This window comes from Aspergillus oryzae, chromosome 1, assembly GCF_000184455.2.
Source record: "Aspergillus oryzae RIB40 DNA, chromosome 1".
Lineage (NCBI taxonomy): Eukaryota > Fungi > Ascomycota > Eurotiomycetes > Eurotiales > Aspergillaceae > Aspergillus > Aspergillus oryzae.
The window spans coordinates 1,263,681-1,285,674 of record NC_036435.1 but is presented as its reverse complement, the minus strand read 5'-3'; the positions used below and the strand labels follow the sequence as shown (position 1 = coordinate 1,285,674).

Genomic DNA, 21,994 nt, shown 5'->3' with positions numbered 1-21,994 from the left:
AAATTCTTTGGATTAAACCGCCACGGCGCGAAATAGAGGTCGGCTATTTTGAACAACCTTCCATCCCAAGCGACTCCGTTATTTTTTATAATAAGAAATCGGTCTCTCCAGCCTCCATGTGCGTCACAACATGATCATTGTGGGATATTCATGATAAGGTAGGGACAGTGAGAACAAGGTCGATCGGTTCGCCGTCCAAACAATCTCGCCGAAAGTAAACCGTTCGCGATCTCAACCCATCCCATCAAAGACACAAGCAACCAGCCGCGCAACGAGGTATCTAGTATCCGTACTGAGCAAGCTGGCTCTTGGTCTGGTCGCTGACACCGGCCGACTTCTGGGCCTGGACGAGTTGGCGGCGAGCGGCCTTCTTGCGCTCGTAGTATGCACTGCTCTTGACCTTTCTGCGCTCCTCGAGTCTGTAGTTGAAAGAAAAACTCCGTTAGCCATGATACAGCCACCTCTGTAGCGAAATCTTCTCCGCTATCCATTTCAGGATATTTAATACGTACCTGGCGACAACGTCCTGGTACTTCCAGCCAACCTCGTGGCTGAGACGGCCAACGGTGCAGTACTTGCGGCCGGGGCGGAGACGGAGGACACGGAGAGCCTGGGGAACAACGACACGCTTCTTCTTGTCGTAGGGAGGAGGAACACCCTCGAAGACCTTCAGGCGCTCCATGGCAGCAGCACCACGGGCGGTCTTGTGGGGAATCATTCCACGGACGGCCTTGTAGAAGATGCGAGAGGGAGCACGGAAGTGGAAGGGACCTGCGATCATTCAGCACAAGTCCACGGAGATGCGTCGATATTCTGTCGGTTGAACTCACCTCCGCGGGTAGGGTTGAAACGGGTCATCTTGCGAAGGTAGGCGTGGTACTTGACTATATCCCAATATCCATGTTAGTCCGTCTGTACCAGTAACAATGTTCATCTGTTGTTCCACCGCCATTTGCGTAATTCTTGCGTAGATCTCCTCTTTCCAATGCTTCCTTAACCGCCCCAAAACTTCCGAGCAAACACAAGTAGAAAAAACAGATCGGGTCGGATAACGTACGCTTCGCGCGGAAGAACTCGCCGGAGATGTTGAGGGCTTCACACCTCACGACGACGATCTTCTGACCATTGAGCAACTGCTTAGCGACAGTGCTGGCCAGACGACCAAGAAGGTGTCCCTTGCCGTCAATGACGACCTGCCAAAATCCATCACAAGTCAGCGATCATTGTAAACCCAAACAGAGTGTCTTTCCCTTCTCCGATATCTCTCTATCTTCCTCTCCGCATCCACGGCATTTCACTGTCTTCAAAAGATATATCACGGAAGGTTTCCACCCGGAAAGCGACTGCATGTGAAGGGGGTGTACGCACGACTGGCTCGGTGGAGGACATCCTGCTCTTCTGTCACGAAAATATCCAGCGAAAGGAAGAGCGCTGCTCTAGGATACTCCCTTGGGATGTATGTTGTCGGCGGTTGTTGTCGTTGTGGGCAGGTTCTACGCACACAACGAAGTCGGATGAGTTCGCACGCTGGCTAAGCGAGGCTAATGTGCGGCTTTGGTAAGGTCGAGGAGGGCCCCAGCCCTAACTCCGGCCAATCCCGTTGAGCGCTATCACGTGAGGCTCCCGGAGATTCCAGCCCCGTCCGCCTCTGTACCAACTTGATAGGCCCGCTCCACTATCGTTTGCCCTTATCAGGGAGTTACCTTGTGGTTTCCAAGGCCAGTGATGTCAAACATTAATTGGTAGATTACTTTGTATCAATGATTCCGCACACTTATCGCTGCCCGCCCCGCAAGTGCAACTGGGCGGAACTACAGTCACCAAACCGTTTCAGTCCGTCTAGAGGTACACTTTGAGGAATGCAATCACCACTATGGACCATAGACTGTATTAAACCACTTGCAGGCTATACAGGTTACCATGTAGAGGATTCATTACGACCTCTGCGGTCTACGTAGTCGCACAATGTATCCTAAAATAGATGGCAGTTGATTTCTTGGTTAGACCTATAGCTGGGTAGTATAGAGGCCGTGCTGTAGAGTTGTACCAGCAGTGTTGAACATTTTGCTTTGAGATTGAGATCGTATTTCCAATTACCGAGATCTTATTTGGATGAAGATCACTGGGTCCGCTGACTAAGTGGTACCTGAAATTAATGACATTAGAATGATGTTGATTACCATTATTATTATAATACTATATGTCTTGTGCTCGTTAATCGCAGCGTATTATACATATATCAACGGAGATTTCCTGGTAGAAGAGAAAATGTCTGGCTTTCGTTACAGCATCGAGGTGAGATGTGAAGAAGTAGTAAACAGCGTCCCTGGCTGTGTCATGTTCTTCAATACAGGGGCAATTTGGCGTCTCGAGTGCCTCTCTCGATGACTTCTTCGATATTCCAGCGAGGAGGCTCAATCGTCTTCTTACCTCCCTTGAGGTCTTTGTCGGACGGAGGGTCCCTCAAACCGCCCGCAACACCGGTCGAGTACTTCAGTTCCAGAGCATCTCCTATCTCATCGCAGACCCGCAGGATGCGGTCGAGATCGTCCTTGGTGTGCGCAGCGGACACACAGAATCGTGCGCGAGAAAGTTCTAACGGGGTTGCCGGGTAGGTTACGACGACGACGGAGATCTTACGCCGTAGCATTTCGTGAGAAAAGGCTGGCATCTTGGCGGGGTTGTAAAGCATGAGGGGAACAATCGGTGAGTCGTCGTGTCCGTAGACAATGAATCCAAGTCTCTTGAGTCCGAGTCTCAGATACCGGGAGTTGAAGGCCAGTCGCTGCACTCGCTCAATACCTTGGCCAGGGTGAAGGGGGTCCTCATCGGCAATGAGGCGGAGGGAAGAATAGATTTGTGCCAAAACTGAAGGCGCGGGTGCTTCGCCAAAAACCTGACCGGCGTTCGTAAAGCGAACTTTGTCGATGATCGCCTTGTCAGCGGCAATGTAACCCCCATTGGCGCCAAAGGATTTGGTGAAAGTGCCCATGAGGATGTCGACTTCGGCAGGGTCAACCTTGAAGTAGTCACAGACACCACGTCCATGGGGTCCGACGGCACCAATTGAATGGGCCTCGTCAACAAAGAGGTGGAATTTGTATCGTTTCTTGAGCTCGAGAATCCTAGGAAGGTTGCACATGGTGCCTTCCATAGAGAAAAGACCCTCGACAGTGACAAGGATCTTCTTCCATGGTCGGTGTGTGCGTGGCTGACCTTGGGAGATTGCTTCCCTCAGGCGCTTCTCGAGATCGGCCATGTTATTGTGTGCAAAAACTTGAATAGCAGCACCCGAGAGACGGGCACCGAAACGAATAGACGCATGGTTAAGCTCGTCGGACAGAATCAGACAACCCCGTTCGACAAGAGCTGGGAAGATAGTGGCGTTGGTCACAAAGCCCATCGAGTAGACGATTGCAGACTCCTTTCCGACAAACCTGGCAATCTGGTTTTCTACCTCGAGGTGGAGCTTTGAAGTCCCCGCCTCGCTACAAGATCCCGCCATGCTGATACCATCCCGACGAATAGTCTCCTCCGCGAAGTCAGAACAGGGTCCCTCGGACTGAGCAAACCCGAGATAGTTGTACGAACTCAAATTCAGGGTATCGGTCGTCGTTCCAGTAAGCTGGAAATGAAGATTGTCCTCTGACGTCTGATCAAGCAGGGTGATATACCTGCCGGGAACACCCGTCGTAGGCCGTTCGAAGCAATCGTTAATTCTCTGTTTAAGACGCCTCGTGTAGAAGCTCTCGAAATCACTGTACAGCGACGCGTATCCATTCTGAGGCCTTAAGTGACGATACGTATGCGAGCGGAACCACTTCGCAAAGTAGTCATGGAAGTGACCCAAGAAAATGAGAACCAGGAAGCTGATATACGTCGTCAAGGCAATGAAGTAGGGGGGCTCATCAAGCACCGGGTCCGGTATCTCGCCGCCCGGGTGCTCACTTTTGTAAAGATGAGACGGATCCCCGAGTGGGCCGAACTCGGCATGCTGCTTCGCTAGCTTTCGAAGCTCGATGGGATCTAATTCAGCAATTTTTGGCGCATCGGATGGATTACTGGAGACCGCGCGGAGGGAAGCGACGGCTGTCAAGTTGTCGGATGGCACCACCGCGGGATTACTGCTGCTCGGTATCTCATTTTTCGCCTGGGATTTCTTTTTGCGATTCCAGCGAGGCATTGTGCCAAACAGATTGTGATGTGGCGGTGGTATCCTCAGTCGGGTGAGGATAAGGTGGCTGGCCTTTGGGATGGAAAATTGTTGCTTGTTTCAGGATCGGGAGATCGCCAGTCTGACAGGAGAGAAGAATGTACTCCGTACGTACTACGTAAGTAGTGGGAATTGAAGGTGGTCATGACTTAAGGTCACCTTGTCTCCACTATCGGAATGGCCGGCTTTCTCTTTGTCACCCGTCCACCAGGATTGATTGGCCCGCGGGTTCTAGACTGGGTCTGTTCGGTTTTGTCCCCAGTGGCCAGATTTTTTACGACCAACATGGACCTGTCAAATTTGCGTGGAGGGAGTTCTTTTTTATTGAGCTAGCTCAAATGGGTGGTACAAAATATCTTATCTTCGGACCCATAGTAGATATCGTCTTAGTATGATGTTATGGCAATTTCATTCAAGCATTGCTTTGTGGGTCCCGTGTTAATCATCACTATCAAAATCAGTCTCTCATAGTTAATCCTTCGTGAATTGGAAAGTGTATCCTCACTGCCTCTCATTCAGCTACATCGGGAGCCAAGATTCCACAATGGAAATATGCGCCGCAAGACGCGCTTCGTCTGTGTCTCCGATACCCACGGCTACACCCCAGCCGAAGCCGGCTTCAAACTCCCAGCAGGCGACGTCCTCATCCACGCAGGCGACCTAACAAACCAAGGGAGCATAACCGAGCTGCGCAAAACCATCAACTGGGTGGCCGCGGCTGATTTCGAGGTCAAAATAGTAATCTGTGGTTAGTCCTACTGCCCCAGACTCAGCCTCAGCCCTGCGCAGGCTATATTTACCAACACTGTTTTTTCCCCTCTCAGGAACTCAGCCTTGCTACGAATAAATTACTAAATCAGGTTAAATCCACAGGCAATCACGACATCACACTAGACCCAAACTTCTACGCCAAACACGGCCCCAAATTCCATAATCAGCGTCTAGAAGATCCCCAGAAATGCATCGAAGTGGTAACTGCATCGTCTTCGATTGTGTTCCTCAGGCACCAGTCAGCACTAGTCCGCTTGACCCGGCCCAACGGCCCAAACACCATCTTTAAAGTATTCGGATCGCCCTTCTCCCAATCACCCGGGACCTGGGCATGGGGATACGAATCCGTCGACGCCGCTGCGCTCTGGAGCCGCATCCCATTGGACACCGATTTGGTTGTTACGCACACGCCGCCTCATTCCCATTGCGACCGCCGAGCGACCGGTGGTTCCGTTGGGTGTGAGGCCCTGCGTCAGGCGCTGGCTCGAGTTCGTCCTTCTCTGGCGATCTGTGGCCATGTCCACGAGTCGCGAGGCTATGAGCGAGTACGATGGCCACTGTCGCCGTTGACAGGGTCAGAGCAGGTTATTCGCGGGGCGTTGCCTGAACCGGGAAGTAAGAAGCAAAGTCTGATCGACCTGACGGGCAAGAAAGCGCAGCGATTAGAGAATGACGATTGCTTTTTCGACGACGAGAAGAACAATCAAGGCGCGCTTTTCCCTCCAGCGCAGAATACCCTGATCCTCTCGTCTGCTGATGATGTCGAGGAATCTACAACGTCATATCCTCGATTAAGACCAGACGAATGCCCAAGTGACCCACTGAACGATCGTTCGCGTCGACGAGAAACCTGCATCGTTAACGCGGCGATCATGGCGACAAGCTGGCCTCATCGCGGAGGGAAACGGTTCAATCATCCCATCGTTGTGGACTTGGAGCTCCCTGTATGGCGAGAGTGAACTGCCGTGGACTGGCCAACCACTGCGAGATACATCGCCCAGTGCCAATTAATGTATCTACTCACTGATCGCGCGCCATCGGCAAGGGTTCCGAAACTTGTCCTTCTGTGTCGATTCCTCAAACTCGTTCGAGACAACGCAGCGATTGGTTTCCCAGTGCTGTCTGTCTGGTAGCAGATAGCTTGAACTTTGACCTATCCTTGACGTATGGTTCGCTCTTTAAATCGGGGTAACATGCACGGCTGCCTTGGAACAAAGGGGGAGCTACTCTTTCTTGCGCCATTGCCTTCCTGCCTGATAGTTTAATGGGAGGTTGTTTGTTTTTGTGTGTATTACATCATGGAGGGTACTGTTACATGGGGATAGGCACGGGTATGCAACCGGTGCATTAAGTTGGCTGGAGTTTCACCCCTCCCTGTGCCATATCGTCACTGAGGTATATGCCTAAATCGAAACGGATTCTTTAGGTCCCAAACAACAAAAAAGAAAATACATAAATCAAGAAATCTAGAACAATAAAAATCAAGAAGACAAAGCATAGCCACTGAAATCATTCGCCACATTCTAGCTTCCGATTTATGCGCGAAATAACCTCACATCCAACACCTCGACAATGTAGCACAAGATGAACAAAGAAAGGCAACTTCCAGAGGGAAGGAGATAACCGAGTCATCTGCACTCCAGGTATTTCTCCTATCAGGAAGTGACGGTCGTTGACTAAATCAGCCACAAGGTGTGTAATCCAGAATCGAACCATGGCTAGAAGCTGGACAGCATCTTTCTGGATGGTTAGCATAAACGTGGGATCCTTGACTACCTTAATCCTACTCCGTACTCTGTGCTGTATCGCATCCGACTTAATGAGGGGTGGTTAACCAGCAGGGATGCATTGCCCTGGAGACCTGTTCTTTGTTCTTTGTAGATGAAACTTGACTCTTCGAGCAGGAAGGAATAATTCACATGAACCATCGTAGAGGGTCCTGTTCCCACTCAATGGAACATGCTGAGTTGGATGAAGGTGACTAAAGAGGGGTGTTGTCCCAAACGCTTAGTCACAGCGTAGGTACGGTAACTGAACTAATACCATAAGATGGGAGTACCCAATACAGTTACATGGGGCGCCACTTGGCGCTTTGGCGCGTTAACCCTGAATATTTCCGTTGTTCACAAGACCATTAGTGAAATGGGGCCAGTGGAGTCGATCTCTAGCCGCCGACTGGGTATCTTGATAAGATTCAAAATGTCCTTGGTACTAGTCCCGACCAACATCATTGGTACGGTGACAGTATTAATACCGATCAGAGTGACGATGATCGTACGAAACTCACCATCACACTCCCACGAGGCACGAAGAGAACGAGCATCCCCCCCCCCATATCAGGTTATGTATCCGATAACGTAAGCCAGTCAGGTACGCCGATCACCCGGGTCAGCAGCGCTGTCCAACACGACGGCTTCAAATCAGACTCAGTCATCAGGCATAGGTGGTGGTCGGTCGGTGAGTGGCAGACAGATTAATTGTGCATCGGAACAGCAATCCGTTGCTTCATCCCCTGCACTCTTCCAAGCCTGAAGAATGGATGGCCAATGATTCCTCGAAATGAAAGCTACAATCTCGCATGTTTACTTCGGATAAGGTTTCAGCATCATTCTTACTTTGTTAGGTATTTCCATCGGAAAGCTTGGGGGATCTACACCGTCTGAAGGTCCAGAAAACCTGGAGCCATCATTGGATGCGCTGGCTCGGGGAGATGAAGCAGAAACGAGCCTAATGTCGGGACAATCATTGCATGAAGAGCGGCTGAGCTGGTTGGACGCTCTGTGTAACAGGCTCCATGTGCAGATGACTGCAGCCAGGGACCCAATTACGCATTTCGAGAAGGATCTCTTTCGCAAGGCTTCGGCGGCCTGTGCCACAGCCATGACCGGGAAGTAAAGGTAGTCTGACAGCTATCGTATAGTCAGATTGGCGGAAGCATCCCAGAGATCGAGTGATGAATAATAAATAGCTACATTACGACAGCCTTTTTTATTTGGTTGGTTGGTTTCGGTAGGTCTCACCGTTGGTAAAAAAACAAAGTGATAGATCGACATTTGACACTGTGCGATGCCTTTGCCGCTAGAGATTTGTGATAGAGGTAAAATCTTGTGACAACATAACCGCCGAGTAAGGAACGCTTGCTTGCATGTAATCTAGCATTGTATTCTTTCTCTCTAGCAGTAAAAGGTCGATACAGTTGTACCTAGTGTTATCAGTCATATCAGTTACGTGATGTACCATTTCCTCGCTGCGGAACCTGCCGGTATTGAACCATGGGACGGTTTCACACGAGCCTGGGTTCGGATCGTGTGGCTACAACCGTGGATACCCCTCCAGGCACGAAGTATGTACGTACAGCGTTGTCTGGGGAGAGAAGGGGGTGGGCAACGCTGCATAGAGCCGAGAAAACCTTCGGCGCCATGAAGTGAACATTCTCCACATTGGTTGACATGCAAGCTGTAGGGAAAGATGAAAAGGGGAAAGTAGAGAAATGACCCTGAGCCAATTCGCAACTGCAGAAGCCGCAGCATGATCCATGATCCCTGGTGAGGCGGACCAGATGGACTTGCATGGAGACGATGTCCAATGATTGGACAGCATTCCCCTCCCGGTGAAGGCAACAGAAATGGGGACACCGTAACCTATAGGAAAAGAGATTTGAAAGCGAAGTGGTGTGTCCATCCCTGGACCATAATGCAACTAAGGTGTAAGTCACAACGAGTCAGCGTCACTGACTGGAGTCGCCTTTAGTGCGGGGTTTTTACGTTGTCGTTGTCAATGAACCACCTTCTTCTTTTCACTGGTCGGCCCCGAGTTGGTGGTCAGAGTCAGAATGATCCAGGATTGATCCATTCGAGAATCGACGCTGAGGTCGCCGAATTATTTGATTGGTGCGTATGGGATGGAAATCCAGCATTGATCCGTGGAAAATCGAGAAGCATAGGTCAAATCAAATAGGGGTGGGTAGACCAGACGGGTGACAGGACGACCGTGCTCATCTGCCATCAGTCGAACGGTTTCGGCAAATTCAATGATCAGAAGAGAAGGTCAGGAATTCCTTTCTGTCCTGCAGACACATGTTCTTCGCGGAAGACACTAAACCCAGCGTGGCTTTAGTACTAAGCAATAGAAGGTGTCGTGACTCTCCCACTCCTGAACCAGACAAAGAGTAAGCCCTGCCTTCTCTCGGAGCGAGTGAGAATGCAAGGATGTAAGCTGGATCAAACGCGATGACCTAGGTGTAGTACTTCCGAAAAGGGTGATAGGTGAAATCTAGTCAAACAGTATTACACTTGAAGCCTCTCGACCCTCCTATGAGATTACTTTATCCGGAGGTGGACGTTTCGAGAGCTTTCCCACTGGGTATTTGTATCGCCATTAGATCCGCATCTCAGCTCTACGACTCTAACCACTCCTCTCCATGAGGTGTTTGATCTTCAGATCGAGCCAATTCCTTGAATTATTCACTTGTGAAACCGTATTATTCATCGCTTCCTTGAGATAGATTCAGAATCATTGATTGATTCTATAGAACAATTGTCTATTGACCGCTCTTTATAACTGCCGGGCATTGACTATTCCCATTGTTGTTGAATCCGATATTTATTCTTGGTCCTTTTTATTATCGCGATTGACCACCATCACGAGTGCAATCCTTCTACTCTCGTTGACCCCAATTCCCTCACGTCTCAAACAAAAGCGGGCCTTAAACGTGTCGTGGGAAAGGGAGTCTCCATAATATTACCTTCTGTTGCTCCGCCTACCAATTCATTCCATTCACCGCTACTGCGGAACCCAACTGTGAACATCATACCTAACGCAGGGAGGAGACTATTTTGAAAGAAGAAGAACAACGAAAAGAAAAGAAATAAGAAAAGGAAAAGGAAATACCGAGTGAGAAACAAGCCGATTTATCACTGCCTTTTCTCCCCATTGTTGCCCGAAACAACCTTACAGAGAGAGAGATATTCTGGGTCGAGTACAGTACAACAGTTGGAATTGACGTTGGGTGGCATCATCGAGCATCACCCCGTGACTTCCTATGGAATTTTCTCCATCATTATCGCTCATTATCACTCAGCCCTGACTCAACGTGGTGCCAGTTCATCTCATTGCATTTGAACTATTCCCTTCTTGTTGCTTCTATCTTCCAACTTACGCTGTTCTACTTTTAGAGTATCGTGGCGCAGTGTCCTTGGGCCTGAGCCTTGGGATTTTTCTTTATTTTTTTATTCTATTTATTTTATCTATTTTATTTTATCTAATTATCTTGGATTTTTCCCCATTTGCCCCTCGGCTTGCCTCTCCCGCAAGGGAAAACCAAAGTCTCTGATACGGTGGAACCGTGCCTTGGTACCGTACGTTACCGATCTTTGGTGAAAGTTTACCTTGCAACCAAACAACAATCCAATCCGCTGTGCCTGGGAATTGCCGGTCCCATTTTTGCCTCTTGGTTCCTGGGCTGACGGCCAGTACTTCATTACTTAGTACTTACTTGTTCCGCTCCCTTTCTCCGTTTTCTTCCTGAATCTCCTCCACCCCCCTTACTGTCTCTCCTATCATCAAACTGTCACATTGCATGGTTGCTGTCTTACCTATGATCTGCTAATCAACTTCTCTTGGCTTCGCCGGCATTCTCGATGAATTGGTCATAGTCAAATCGCTTTTGACGATGAACTGATTATCACAAGCAATCCACGTCACTTGCATTCATTCATTCAGCCCACACACTTCTGTTCTCCCAGGCATCTCCTTATTTTATGCCCAGACTGGTGTGCAACGCCACCGACCAGCAACACTAAACATATATTAACTCGCATACGCATTAACCCCGATTTCGATTTCACCCCGCACCTACACCCCCTCTCCAATTCAACCATCATTTACCTATATACCTTTCCAACGAAACAAGTTTGGATGATCAATTTATGTATTCATTGAGTTGTCCAAACCATGTCGTCCACACCAGAGTTCGATCCATATGCTGTTTTAGGCGTCCAGAAAGATGCGACCCTAGCAGATCTCAAAACCGCCCGTCGGGAACTAGCCTTCAAGCATCATCCAGATAAGGTCGGGAATAACTCTTCGGAGATGTTCCAGAATGTCCAGAAGGCCTTCGAGATCCTATCGGATCCCACGGAGAGACAGAAATATGACCAGAAGGTTCGCATCAATGAGCTCCGGAGGGAAATGGCGGCGCGTAACGCAACCGCGGGCGGTTCGACGTCCTACGCTCAACGGAGTAGCACGGTCCGCGAATATCGGGATGGACGTATCTACGAAGAGAGAACACCAGCCGATGTATACGACGACGTTCGGTTTACAAAGGAATCACGATCGACGCCCCGCAAGAACGATGAGTTTGGGATGCGACAACGGACGAGAGCATCGGAGGAAAAGAAGAAAACTAAGAGTGTTCCTGTCAGCTCTCCCCACCCATCGAAAGATACGGCGCGCAGCAGCTCCAAAACGACCCACACGGACCGGGCCAAGTACCGTACCAAGGAACGGCGACGGGAAGCTTACGAGAAGATGTATGCTTCCTACGCCGGGTCCGAAGACGATGCCTCCGATTCGAGCGCGTCGTCCGTTTGGGTACGCGTGAAGCGTCCGTCGACCCGGAGTCGGGAACCGTCATCTCGGAAGACCAAACAAGCGGAATCTTCGCGCCGCTCCGAGCGACGGTATGAGGAGGATTACTCTGACGAATGGGATAAACACGAGAAACAATATTCCACGGCCGAAAACTACATTCGCCGCTCCAAAGGGACGCTCCCTGTGGAGCGTGAACCTAGACAACGTTCTTCCCGCTCCCCCAATCAACGTCGGGGCTACGAATCGGCTGACCCAGAGTCTTCCTCCTCCCGGCGCGCCGGTAGGTCAAAACGGTCCACGGAAAGCGTGCGACCTGATACCTCCCGCCACGGCTCATACGAGGATCTAGAGTCTTACGATCGTCCATCCCGCAGTTATGAAGCCAAGGTCCCACCCATGCCAACCTCCGCCACTGCTTCAGGGATGAAAGTCCCTTCATCTGTCCGGCCTTCCCTCCAGCCCTCGCGATCCGCGACTGCTTCTTATTCCCGATCAAAACGGGAAGGCAGTAGTCGTTCGGATCCGGTACTTTTAGGCATGGTGTATTCTGACCCACCATCGCGTACTGCGAAAGTAAGAGGCGTGGATAAGTCGGATTCAGGATACTCAAGTCCGGGTACTCCGGAGATGGCAGCCGGAGAAAACCCTCCTAAGATGTCGGCACGCTATAAGGTTTTTAACGACAAGCTTGTCAACGAGCCGGAGACTATTCTAGTAGAACCAGGCATGCCGTCACAGCCTCACCCATCTCCGAGACACTCCAGAACATACTTGTCGCCTCAAGAACGTCTGCCTCGCGCCCCACCGAAACCGGTTCGGAGTAGTACTTACGCTTATACCCCAGAGCCGTCCAAGCGTTACGAACAGGTACGGCCAGAGACCTCTAGGCAATCGTCCAGCAGACAGTTGTTCGGCGAAGTGGACTACAGCTCTCGTCTCAAGGAGAAGGAGTTTAAATATGCCCGCGAAATCGGGCCGGACAAATATTCTCGTCACCACTACGACAGCTACCACCCCCCACCTGTCGGAAGACGCCAGTCCACCTACACTTAACGAACCCATGATAACGACAGTAACTCGTTCCAAAGTATTCATTGGAACACAGCACTTGGTACATTCATTCTCAATTCTTCGTCTTTCTTTCAGTGGCCCAGAGCCTTTTTACTAGCATTTAGGCGGCTCAATTGCAGTTGATATCAGAAATGCTCAATGATATCCAACAATGTACCAGAATAACCTACAAGGTGTCTGTCAGCACTCAATAGATGCCGACATATTTCTGTTCTTCGCACATTTTAAGATATCATTACTATGCCTTCACGCTCAGAAACGGGCCAGGCTCTGATCCACTAAACCGCAGGCATATATGTTCTTTTATGACCACGATCCACATTTCTTGTTTTGCTATTACTACAATCATTTTTTATTGAATCATATCGGCGTACGGATGGGACACTGTGATGAGTATTGATCATCCATTTTATTTATCAAGGGGAATGTCGGAGTAAATGACGATTGACGATCATGACTGATGAATCAGCTTGGGAGGATTTACATAGTCTGGGAATTGGCACATAGCATATCAATTGTTTTTTTTCACATGGACACTTGTTCACAAATTGATAAGTCATAGACTGTATTTGGCTTGATATTTCTTATAGTCGTATATGTTGGTTTGTAGGTTTAATTCAGATTGAATATGCACTGTGATATATATCTCATACCCCGCATTGTACTCCGTATTACATAAAATACGTTTACATACGAGCAGCCCATCAACAAATTCACCGACAATATACTATTGATTGAAAATCAATTGATTCTATCCTCATTATAACCGAATGTAAATACATACAATTATCAAATTCTTCCCCTGATTTACCCACAAACAAACATTTACACGAAAATGGAACGAAACCGGACGACAGAAAAGTGAAATGAGTGATAAAGATGACGGAAAATCAATTGGGTATGAGTGCATGACAGCTTTCCATCATTCTCGCTCAATTGGAGCTCATACGTATAAGGGCCCTTAGGCTTATCTCTAAAGAAGTTTCCTTTTTCTCCATGCGGCTGGAGAGCAGTTACATTCAAAAAGGTAAATAACCATCTAGGTAACGGGGTGAAATGGGGAAAGGGATGTGATATAATTAAAGTAGGGCGTTGGTTTGTCAATTGATGTCCTTTGACAGGGGAAGGCGTGGGGGAGCCATCCTTTGTATGAAGATCGATCGGTTTACGGCTCGGTCCAGTCGACCTGGTCTGTCACGGGATCTGATCCGTCCTTGGAGTATGTGATACGCAGACGGAGGCGGAGTTTGGGTGGGAGAGCCTTGGGTACTGTTAGTATACCGAGAGATGGGTGGGGACTGGATAAAAACTTACTCCATTTAAAGAGGCGACCTTTAGGAGTTGAATACCTTCCTCACCGGCCTCGAGGTCGGGCTTGTTGATTGCGCTGAGTTGAAGCCGTTGGCTCTTGGGTACCGCAGCCTGTAGTCCAACACCGGAGAAGCTAGTGAAGTTCGAGGAGTTTCGGAAACGAGCCTGGATCTGTGCATTGCCGCTGCTGCCCCGCTGGACCTGCAAAGTCAGAGAGAGGTCGTTCTTATTGAATGCAGTATGAGCAGGGGCAGCGGGTGCCGAGGGTGGAGGGGTGGAAGCCGCAGGTGCGGCGGATCCAAGGCCTCCAAGGAGGTCCATAGACGACGACGCCGGCTCAGCTGGACGGGGCGACGGGGTGTTTCCATTAGAGCTAAACAGATCCATGATGGCAGCTGTGTTGGACTGCGCCGGCTTCTGCGCCGGCTTCTGCGCCGGCTGAGGGGCAGGGGACGAGAGCCCTGAGTCCCCGCCGAGAATGTCTGCCAGCAGGTCGGCTGTATTTTGGGATCCGTTGCCAGTTGGGCTGGTTGCTGGAGCATCACCGCCCATGAGGTCAAGGAGCATATCCTGTTCGGCTGGTTTGGCAGCCTTCTTAGTCTTGTCCTTGAGGATTTTGCTCTGACGCTTCTTTGTCGGAGCACCCAGGACTCTCTGTTCTTCACGAATCTCAGGAGGTGGCATACGTTCCAGAACACCTCGACGAATCTGGTCGTAGCCGAAAAGATTGGTGTACTCCACAGCTCGTTGCTGGATTTCCACGCTCAAGTCGGCAGTTCGGCTATTCAGGAAGCGGCGGAGGCGTTCGACTTGAGCTGGCTCCGACATGCGCACGGTAAGCTTCATCGAAGCAGTGGTAATGTACTCGACCACTGTTTGTGTTGCATATGTACTGTTGAGAATATTGTTGAATAGATCAACGAGGTCACTTTCCTTGACCTCCCTGACTAGCTCCTCTTCCTCGTACTGACCACCCCGAAGAAGGTTGTCGCCGTACTCTCCAATAACCCAAGTTGCAGCAAGAGTGAGACCCTCCTGCGAGATATCTTCTTTCAGCGACATGTAGAGCTTTTGCACGGAGTAGGTTTGCAATTCTGGGGTAGTCGCAATGAGACGCACAAAGGAGGATAAGATCTGCTCTTTGACATAGGCACCAGCCAATTTGAGGACCCGGAGGATCGTGTCAACATGCCAGCGTTTGTTCGGCGCAAAGCGATCGGCAGCAATGCCGATCTGAGTAGTCATCGCAGGCTTGAACTCGTTATCCGCGACTTCTAAGAAAGCAAGAAGCTCTCTGATGATAACACGGACGTTGCTTTCATTTATCAGCATGAAGCTAAGGTCAAGGGCTCGCCTTCTGATACTGATATCGGGATCGCGGAGACACTCCAGGATGGTGTTGCGATGCCTCTGCACAGCGTTGGGCTCGATCGCGACAACCTTGTTCAGCGTGTTAAGAGCCACGTAACGAATATTGTTGTCCTTATTGGTGAGGAATTTTCCGAGAATGTTGACGCCTAGGACTCTTAGACCCGAATCAGCGTCAATGTCAAGGATGGTGAGGACGGCCTCGTAGAGGATAGCGTTGCCGACGTTCTTTGTCGAATCAGTATTGGTAGCCACCTGGGCCAGAATGTCGTTAATCAGTTCGCTTGTTGCCGCGTCTCCTCTTGCTAGTACTCGAAGGAGGCGTAAGATCTTGACCTGAAGGAAGGGATCCGTGATTCCAGAAACGTCATGTTCCGGGGCGTATCCGGAGGTTGTCAATCCCTTTAGAGCCCGTACGAGACCACCAGCCAGAGGTCGGAACATCTCGATCACGCCTTCTTGTCCTTCCTCAGCCTCCTCCGCTTCGCACATGTCTATTACCAAGGTCAAGCCGCATAACAAAACGCCATGGTTCCTGTCTGACAAGAGGGTCTTGGCCTTCTCTAAGAAATGTTCCTGCAGGTCTGGCACTTTGCGACATATCCGCATAGCACACAGCGCCGCCTTCCTCCTGATATATGGATTTGCGGTAGAAAGAAGAGACTCGACTTCCGGGAACAGATCTCTGGACATCTCGACGGAGGCGATATTTCCCAGGGCGCAAAGGGCAAGTCCGACGATATATTGGTTGGAATGGTTAAGATCACTGTGATATATTAGCGGGGAAGATCCATGAAGCGTATTATCCATTCGGATTGTAACTTACTTCTTTAGCGAGTTTGTCACCAGTGTCAACACTTCTTGATTCTCATCTAGCAACAGCATAGTACCCAGGTATCCCAATCGCTTGTCTGCGAAGCGGTGGGACGCCAGCAGTTTCAGACATTCGATCTGACCGAAGTGCGTCCGCTCACCGAGGGTGAAAAGATAAAGTAACTTGGCAACATTGTTTCTCCTGTCAATGGGTATGAGATGTCGGTTCAGGTGATGAATGCGTGAATGGCTGACCGTATGCCCGAATCATGGCTCTCTTCCCTGAACGACGCACGAATGGCCGCGCTCTCTTTTTGAATCACCGCCCGTTCATCGGCGATTGTCTTGGCAGATCGTACATTTCGGATGAATTGCTTGACTATAAATATTAGGCGGCGGAGAAAGAATTGTTAGCAACTAAGTTGCCAGGTAAGGGGATGCCAGTGTGGGGGGTTCCATTAGCAATGGACACGACTTACGGGATGTCATGGCGGCCACAGGGACCCCCGACGGGGTATTAAGGAGGGGGATGAAATGAAGGGGGACAAAAGAAGAAACGGAGGAGAAGAGAGTAATGCGAAGAAACCAGTCCACGCAACTCCAGGGCCAGATGAAAAGCGTCTAAACAATAATAGTAGCAGTAACGGCGTCGGTAGGTTGAGCCTCGCCCGTCCTCTGCGACTTGTCCGTCTTGGCGCTTCCCCCCTTTGAGTCTAGGGCCCCTCGTGCCGTGGACGTCTCCACGTGATCCGATGGCTTGGAAATCTGATTCTCGACGGCCTGAAACTGCAGGTCATAAAAAATGTACTCCGTATCGTATTCGTATCGTTATCCCGTCCGCACCGCTCTATAAGGTACGTACTTCGGCGGTACCGCGGTTCCGAGGCCCGGGATCAGGTGGACGGCATGACGTGAGGGTTTCCAAGTTACTCCGTACAGAAATACGTAACTTTTCCTACTCAGAGGCTCTACGGCCCCCCATGATCTCCGCTCGATGTGCCTTGTTCTCTGCATAATTCGTTGCAAATGTTGGATGCCAATGGTATAGGAAACACTTGTCGCGGTCCGATGCCCGGCTGATCCGCGACTCCGACCATCTTCTCCCTTTTAAAAATTGGTCCCTGCGCAAATCATTCTACCTTGTCGACAACTATTTTTGACGAAGGATCCACCTTCTCCTGGATGTACAAGTGTCCTTCGAGACAATCCTTTCCATCTGTTCACCGAAACCTTGAGAGATCTTATATTAAGTTAGACTGGCCCTTCTGTTTTAGAGCGCTTCTGCTAGTTTCACGGAACAAATGTGAGAAAAGTGTATATGACATCTAGCACTCCTGACTCCGCGAGGATGTCTTCTGCAGTATCACAGAGTAATGGCTCCCCGCTATTGCGGCCACGGGCTATCTTGAAGAAACTTGACGATCCTGCCAATCTCTCCTTGGAGAAAAGTTCTCTTGACTCGAGGTAGGTGAGACCGTTGAGCCGATTCCCATTTCCCATGAGTCTAACAGCTGCATGCCAGTGGACGTTCAACCCCTGTCGCCGAAGATGCCCCTCCATCTATTCAGTCTATATCGCACGCCAGAAAGCAAGCTAGAGCCCGGAATCGACTGTTCTATACCATTGATTATATTCCGCGCGTATCTCACTTCGATCCGAGGAGCGACTATCATAACTTCCGCGGCTTCTTCACACTGTTTTGGATTGGGTTGTTTATCATGGTGGCCACTACCGCGCTTCGGAATGTAAAGGATACCGGCTCCCCGCTGCGGGTGAGAGTATGGAGTCTCCTGACGGCAAATGTCTGGGCAATGGGGTTCAGCGACCTCGCCATGGTGGTGAGTAGTGCAGCAGTCTTGCCGCTCCACCGCCTTTACAGGAACAGTAATGGGTGGCTGCGATGGGGAAGAGGGGGCATGATAGTACAAAGCATTTTCGAAGCAGCTTGGCTGATCCTGTGGATTAAGTGAGTCGAACTATAACTCCGCTTAGGACTAAGAGCTAATCAAACAATTAGTTGGCCATTTATGTTGCGCTGGACCTGGACTGCGCAGGTATTCTTTACTCTGCATACCTTAACCTTTTTGATGAAGATACACTCTTATGCATTCTATAATGGGCATCTCAGCGAGACCGAGCGCCGCTTGTCCGCACTTGATAACCCTGGGTCTGTGTCAATAGATGCAGCTGTCGACCGGTATCCTGACCCAGCACCCCGTCGGCCTCCGACGCAGCGGCGTAGTAGCCATTCACGATCAGAATCGATTCAAGAGCTGCGCGAAGATTTGGCGACCGAATTGACCTCGCCGCTAGGCCATGTCACATATCCGCAAAACCTTACACTCCCCAACTACGTCGATTTCACTTTCTGCCCTACCCTCTGTTACGAGTTGGAATATCCTCGCAGCAAGGAGCGATCATGGGCAGAGATCGGCCTGAAAACGTGTGCCGTCTTTGGGTGTATCTTCCTGTTGACCCTCACAAGTGAAGAGTTCATCCTCCCAGTCCTGAGCGAGGCCAATACCCAGTTGCATTTGAAACAGAGCGCAGCGGATAAAGCCTTGATCCTCGCGGAAACAATCAATATGCTTATGTTTCCCTTTATGATCACGTTTTTGCTCGTGTTCCTGGTTATATTCGAATATGTGCTGGGTGCATTTGCGGAGATCACCTGTTTCGCCGATCGTCACTTTTACTCGGACTGGTGGAACTCATGCGATTGGTACGTATACATAATGAATACAGAATCCCACCCGGACCTGACCAACTGACATATTCGCCCAGGCTTGAATTCTCGCGCGAGTGGAACATTCCGGTTCATCACTTCCTTCGCCGGCATGTCTACTTCCCCTCCAAGACCCGCTTCTCTCAGTCAGTCGCCATGTTCATCACCTTCCTCGTGAGCTCTATCGCCCACGAGTTAGTGATGAGCTGCATTACCAAGAAACTCCGCGGCTATGGATTCGTCGCTATGATGCTCCAATTGCCTATTGTGGCAGTCCAGCAATCCAAGTACTTCCGGGGGAAGACGACCCTCAGAGTAAGCACCAACTACTCCCCTACCGAACCAGAACGAAAGAAAAAGGAACAAAAGAAGAGAAATGGGCACGTCTAATATATGCAATAGAACATATTCTTCTGGCTGTCGATGATCTTCGGTCTCGCTTGTGTGAGTACACCACCCACAACTTCTCTATCTCTATTACTCAACTAATAAATGTCTCTTGGCAGATGTGTGCACTATACGTTCTCGTTTAGAGAAATGCATCTCTATTAGACTACAAGATTTTTTGATCTGTACTATATAATACCGGGACTCGGCGATATATATACACATATATACTCTGATTTAGATTGTATATTGAGTGGGCCTTTCCTCTTTGTATGGATAGGATAGTGGCTTTCTACTTGTCATTGTCTTTTGTGCTAATGTTTCGTCGTTGCGATTGGACTTAGATTTTCGTGATGTTAGAGTATGTTATTTACGCTAGACCGGGCTGTGACTATTATTTTTTGTTTCCCTCTTCTATTTGCCTTCAAGCGTTCGTTGATAAGAGCTAAATACGATCGCATACAAAGCCCAAGAAAGTAAACCAAGTTCACCTATATAATACGAGACCATTCTTAGAAACCAAAAACCAGACAGAATGAGGACGACCGAAAGCCTGCAACGCCAATGGTTTATACCAACCATGTATCCAAAAGTAAGGTAAGCAAGATGACGTGAGCCAAGACGATGGGCGTGGGGATGTTGAGATGCCAATAGCATGTCCCGTTCTCTAAATTTAGATATGCTCGATCGGCTCTTCTGGCAGCAGCAATTCTCTCTCCCTCACTCCACGGGGAAGACATGCCTTGAGTGGTGGGCGTACAATGTCGTTAAACAGGAAGGTTCCATACACAAGTAATGCGAACCCGGCCACCTGAAGCCATTTAAAGGATTCCCATCCGAGCGCCAATGAGGCAAGCCAAATGAAGAGTGTTCGGCAAGTGTCAATCGTGCTGCGGGATGTAGCGGAAACGGAACGGGTAACGGAGAGGCCGAAGAAATTGAAGCCACTGTAAAAGGATAAATGTTAGCCAATGCTCTTAGGTTTGATCAACAAGTCCTAGGGAGGTAAAGGGTGTGACTGTACCCAATACTGATCATAATCAGTACACTGGAGATAGTGATAGCTCTGTTACTGAATACCTGATGCCATCCCTCCTTGACATCAAAGTATCCATAGCGGCCAGCTTCCGTACGGCCTATGGACAGATATAAAATAATTGACCCGATGACAGTTACAGAGAAGCCGAAAACACCTTCCCAGCCAACAACTTGGAGGGGGTTCATAGCATAGTGTTCCAAGATCCATTCTTCCAGCACGAATTGCGAGGCAGTAAAGATCTGGGCTGCGGCGATAAGGAGAACACCGATAATAGCCTGAACTGCTTCAGGGGTCTTTGCAAGAGCGCGGGCTTGCATCGAGACGTGTGCTACAGCTGCCATGGCATCCTCACGTGTGATATCGTGGTTCTGGCTGTCACCAAAGAGGGCACCTGCAAGGCCTACCAGTGCAACTCCCAGGACGACCACAAAAAGTGCCATCCATTGATAAAGGTAGAGCTTCCGGTGGAGAAACAGAACACTGAATAGCCCAACGAAGAGTACTAGCGCACCACGTGTCATTTGGTAAATACTTGCTGCAACAAAGAGCAGACCGACGTTCATAAGGGTGGTGCCTGCGATGTCACAGCATGCCGGGGCAGCAAGAAGAAAGATCTTCCGGCCATGTAGCCGTATACGCCCGTCGTGCGCGTGCGCGGGCTTTGTAGGGTCATTGGGGAGGTCATCCCCACCAATCGCATTATCCTCGACCGTATCGTCGATGCCGTCATTTTCCGCGACAGGGTGATAGCCACCGACTAAAAGGGGGGATGATTGGTTCGAAAAGCGCGGTGAGATGTATGCCTGGTAAATGAATGAGAGTAGGACCACGAGCCAGCTACCCATTTCTCCAATGAACATCTGAATCCTATTGTAGAACCAAACCATAAGTCGAAGCACGAGTCAGAAGATGATATGAGAACGCCTACGTTTGGATAACAGGCTGCTCAAAGAGCTGGCGATCACTTGGATCCGAGGAATCACAGTTTCGCACGCATTGCATATCCTGTTCATGGGTTTTAGCAGAAAGCAGACAACAGGACCTGGTAAGGGATCTAACCTGGTACTTGTTGAGGATGGTATTGCAGACACCGGTCACGAGCATCATCGTGACCAGGAACGGAATCATTGCTTTGGTCGCCATGGTTTCTCACGGGGCACTACGGTGCCCTGGAAAGAATATGCCGAATCAAAAGGTCTTAGTCGTGGTGGAGAGAGAAAGCTGGCGGGCTGAGAGATAAGGACCCGTGTATATCCGGGGGAGTCTTGGAAGCAGTAGGCAAGATGCTCCTCTGAGAAACTAGGCGCTATAGCATAGAATGAACAATACAGTGTAGGAAGGCTTCTATTGACAGCCTATCTCGGAAATTGACAATAAGGTTGTTGGAGGAGGACAAAGAGTGAGGAATCAAGAAGAGAGGGAGCGATGGGGCGTCCTTATCAGCAGCTGATCATCCCCCGAGCCTTGGCACGTGGACCCGGGGATCTGCCGTATCTTACACACCCACTGGTATCGAGCTTTACCGCCGCGTTCCATGGAACAGCCGCAAACCATGTCAACTTCTACTAAGACTTTCATTGCGATGTTCTTGTGTCTTTACCCAAACTTTGAAGATGTGGATATTATATTTGCTTTCAATAGATAGCTCCGTCGCCTGGAAAGAGACTAAGGGGGTAAGAAAATGAAGAAGAAGATTTGAAAT

The 21,994-nt window shown here is 49.7% G+C and overlaps 7 protein-coding genes across 7 annotated transcripts; 3 read left to right on the top strand and 4 right to left on the bottom strand.

Annotated features, from left to right (window-relative positions):
- Positions 1-280: 280 nt before the first annotated feature.
- Positions 281-1,389, bottom strand: AO090009000485 (60S ribosomal protein uL13; the record flags this gene model as incomplete). The annotated part of the gene is made up of 5 exons (XM_001816889.3): positions 281-419; positions 513-771; positions 831-884; positions 1,058-1,193; positions 1,369-1,389. 5 exons carry the CDS (start codon positions 1,387-1,389, stop codon positions 281-283), a joined length of 609 nt encoding a protein of 202 aa, XP_001816941.1.
- Positions 1,390-2,344: 955 nt separating this feature from the next.
- On the bottom strand, positions 2,345-4,183 carry AO090009000484 (putative serine palmitoyltransferase 1; the record flags this gene model as incomplete). Its single annotated transcript, XM_001816888.3, has 1 exon — positions 2,345-4,183. The coding sequence occupies one exon, from the start codon at positions 4,181-4,183 to the stop codon at positions 2,345-2,347; it is 1,839 nt and encodes a 612-aa protein (XP_001816940.1).
- A 582-nt stretch (positions 4,184-4,765) lies between these two features.
- Positions 4,766-5,943, top strand: AO090009000483 (metallophosphatase domain-containing protein; the record flags this gene model as incomplete). The annotated part of the gene is made up of 2 exons (XM_023235458.1): positions 4,766-4,961; positions 5,087-5,943. The coding sequence occupies 2 exons, from the start codon at positions 4,766-4,768 to the stop codon at positions 5,941-5,943; spliced, it is 1,053 nt and encodes a 350-aa protein (XP_023088676.1).
- Positions 5,944-7,126: 1,183 nt separating this feature from the next.
- AO090009000482 (uncharacterized protein) lies at positions 7,127-7,879 on the top strand (the record flags this gene model as incomplete). The annotated part of the gene is made up of 3 exons (XM_023235452.1): positions 7,127-7,217; positions 7,355-7,441; positions 7,608-7,879. 3 exons carry the CDS (start codon positions 7,127-7,129, stop codon positions 7,877-7,879), a joined length of 450 nt encoding a protein of 149 aa, XP_023088675.1.
- Positions 7,880-13,814: 5,935 nt separating this feature from the next.
- Positions 13,815-16,630, bottom strand: AO090009000481 (AP-1 complex subunit gamma; the record flags this gene model as incomplete). The annotated part of the gene is made up of 5 exons (XM_001816885.3): positions 13,815-13,910; positions 13,964-16,094; positions 16,155-16,343; positions 16,397-16,520; positions 16,621-16,630. The coding sequence occupies 5 exons, from the start codon at positions 16,628-16,630 to the stop codon at positions 13,815-13,817; spliced, it is 2,550 nt and encodes an 849-aa protein (XP_001816937.1).
- Positions 16,631-17,489: 859 nt separating this feature from the next.
- AO090009000480 (putative sterol o-acyltransferase (APE2)) lies at positions 17,490-19,399 on the top strand (the record flags this gene model as incomplete). The annotated part of the gene is made up of 6 exons (XM_001816884.1): positions 17,490-17,605; positions 17,664-18,107; positions 18,159-18,863; positions 18,926-19,181; positions 19,269-19,310; positions 19,373-19,399. 6 exons carry the CDS (start codon positions 17,490-17,492, stop codon positions 19,397-19,399), a joined length of 1,590 nt encoding a protein of 529 aa, XP_001816936.1.
- A 527-nt stretch (positions 19,400-19,926) lies between these two features.
- Positions 19,927-21,435, bottom strand: AO090009000479 (putative nucleotide-sugar transporter; the record flags this gene model as incomplete). The annotated part of the gene is made up of 4 exons (XM_001816883.3): positions 19,927-20,200; positions 20,278-21,159; positions 21,221-21,297; positions 21,352-21,435. 4 exons carry the CDS (start codon positions 21,433-21,435, stop codon positions 19,927-19,929), a joined length of 1,317 nt encoding a protein of 438 aa, XP_001816935.1.
- Between the last annotated feature and the right edge of the window lie 559 nt (positions 21,436-21,994).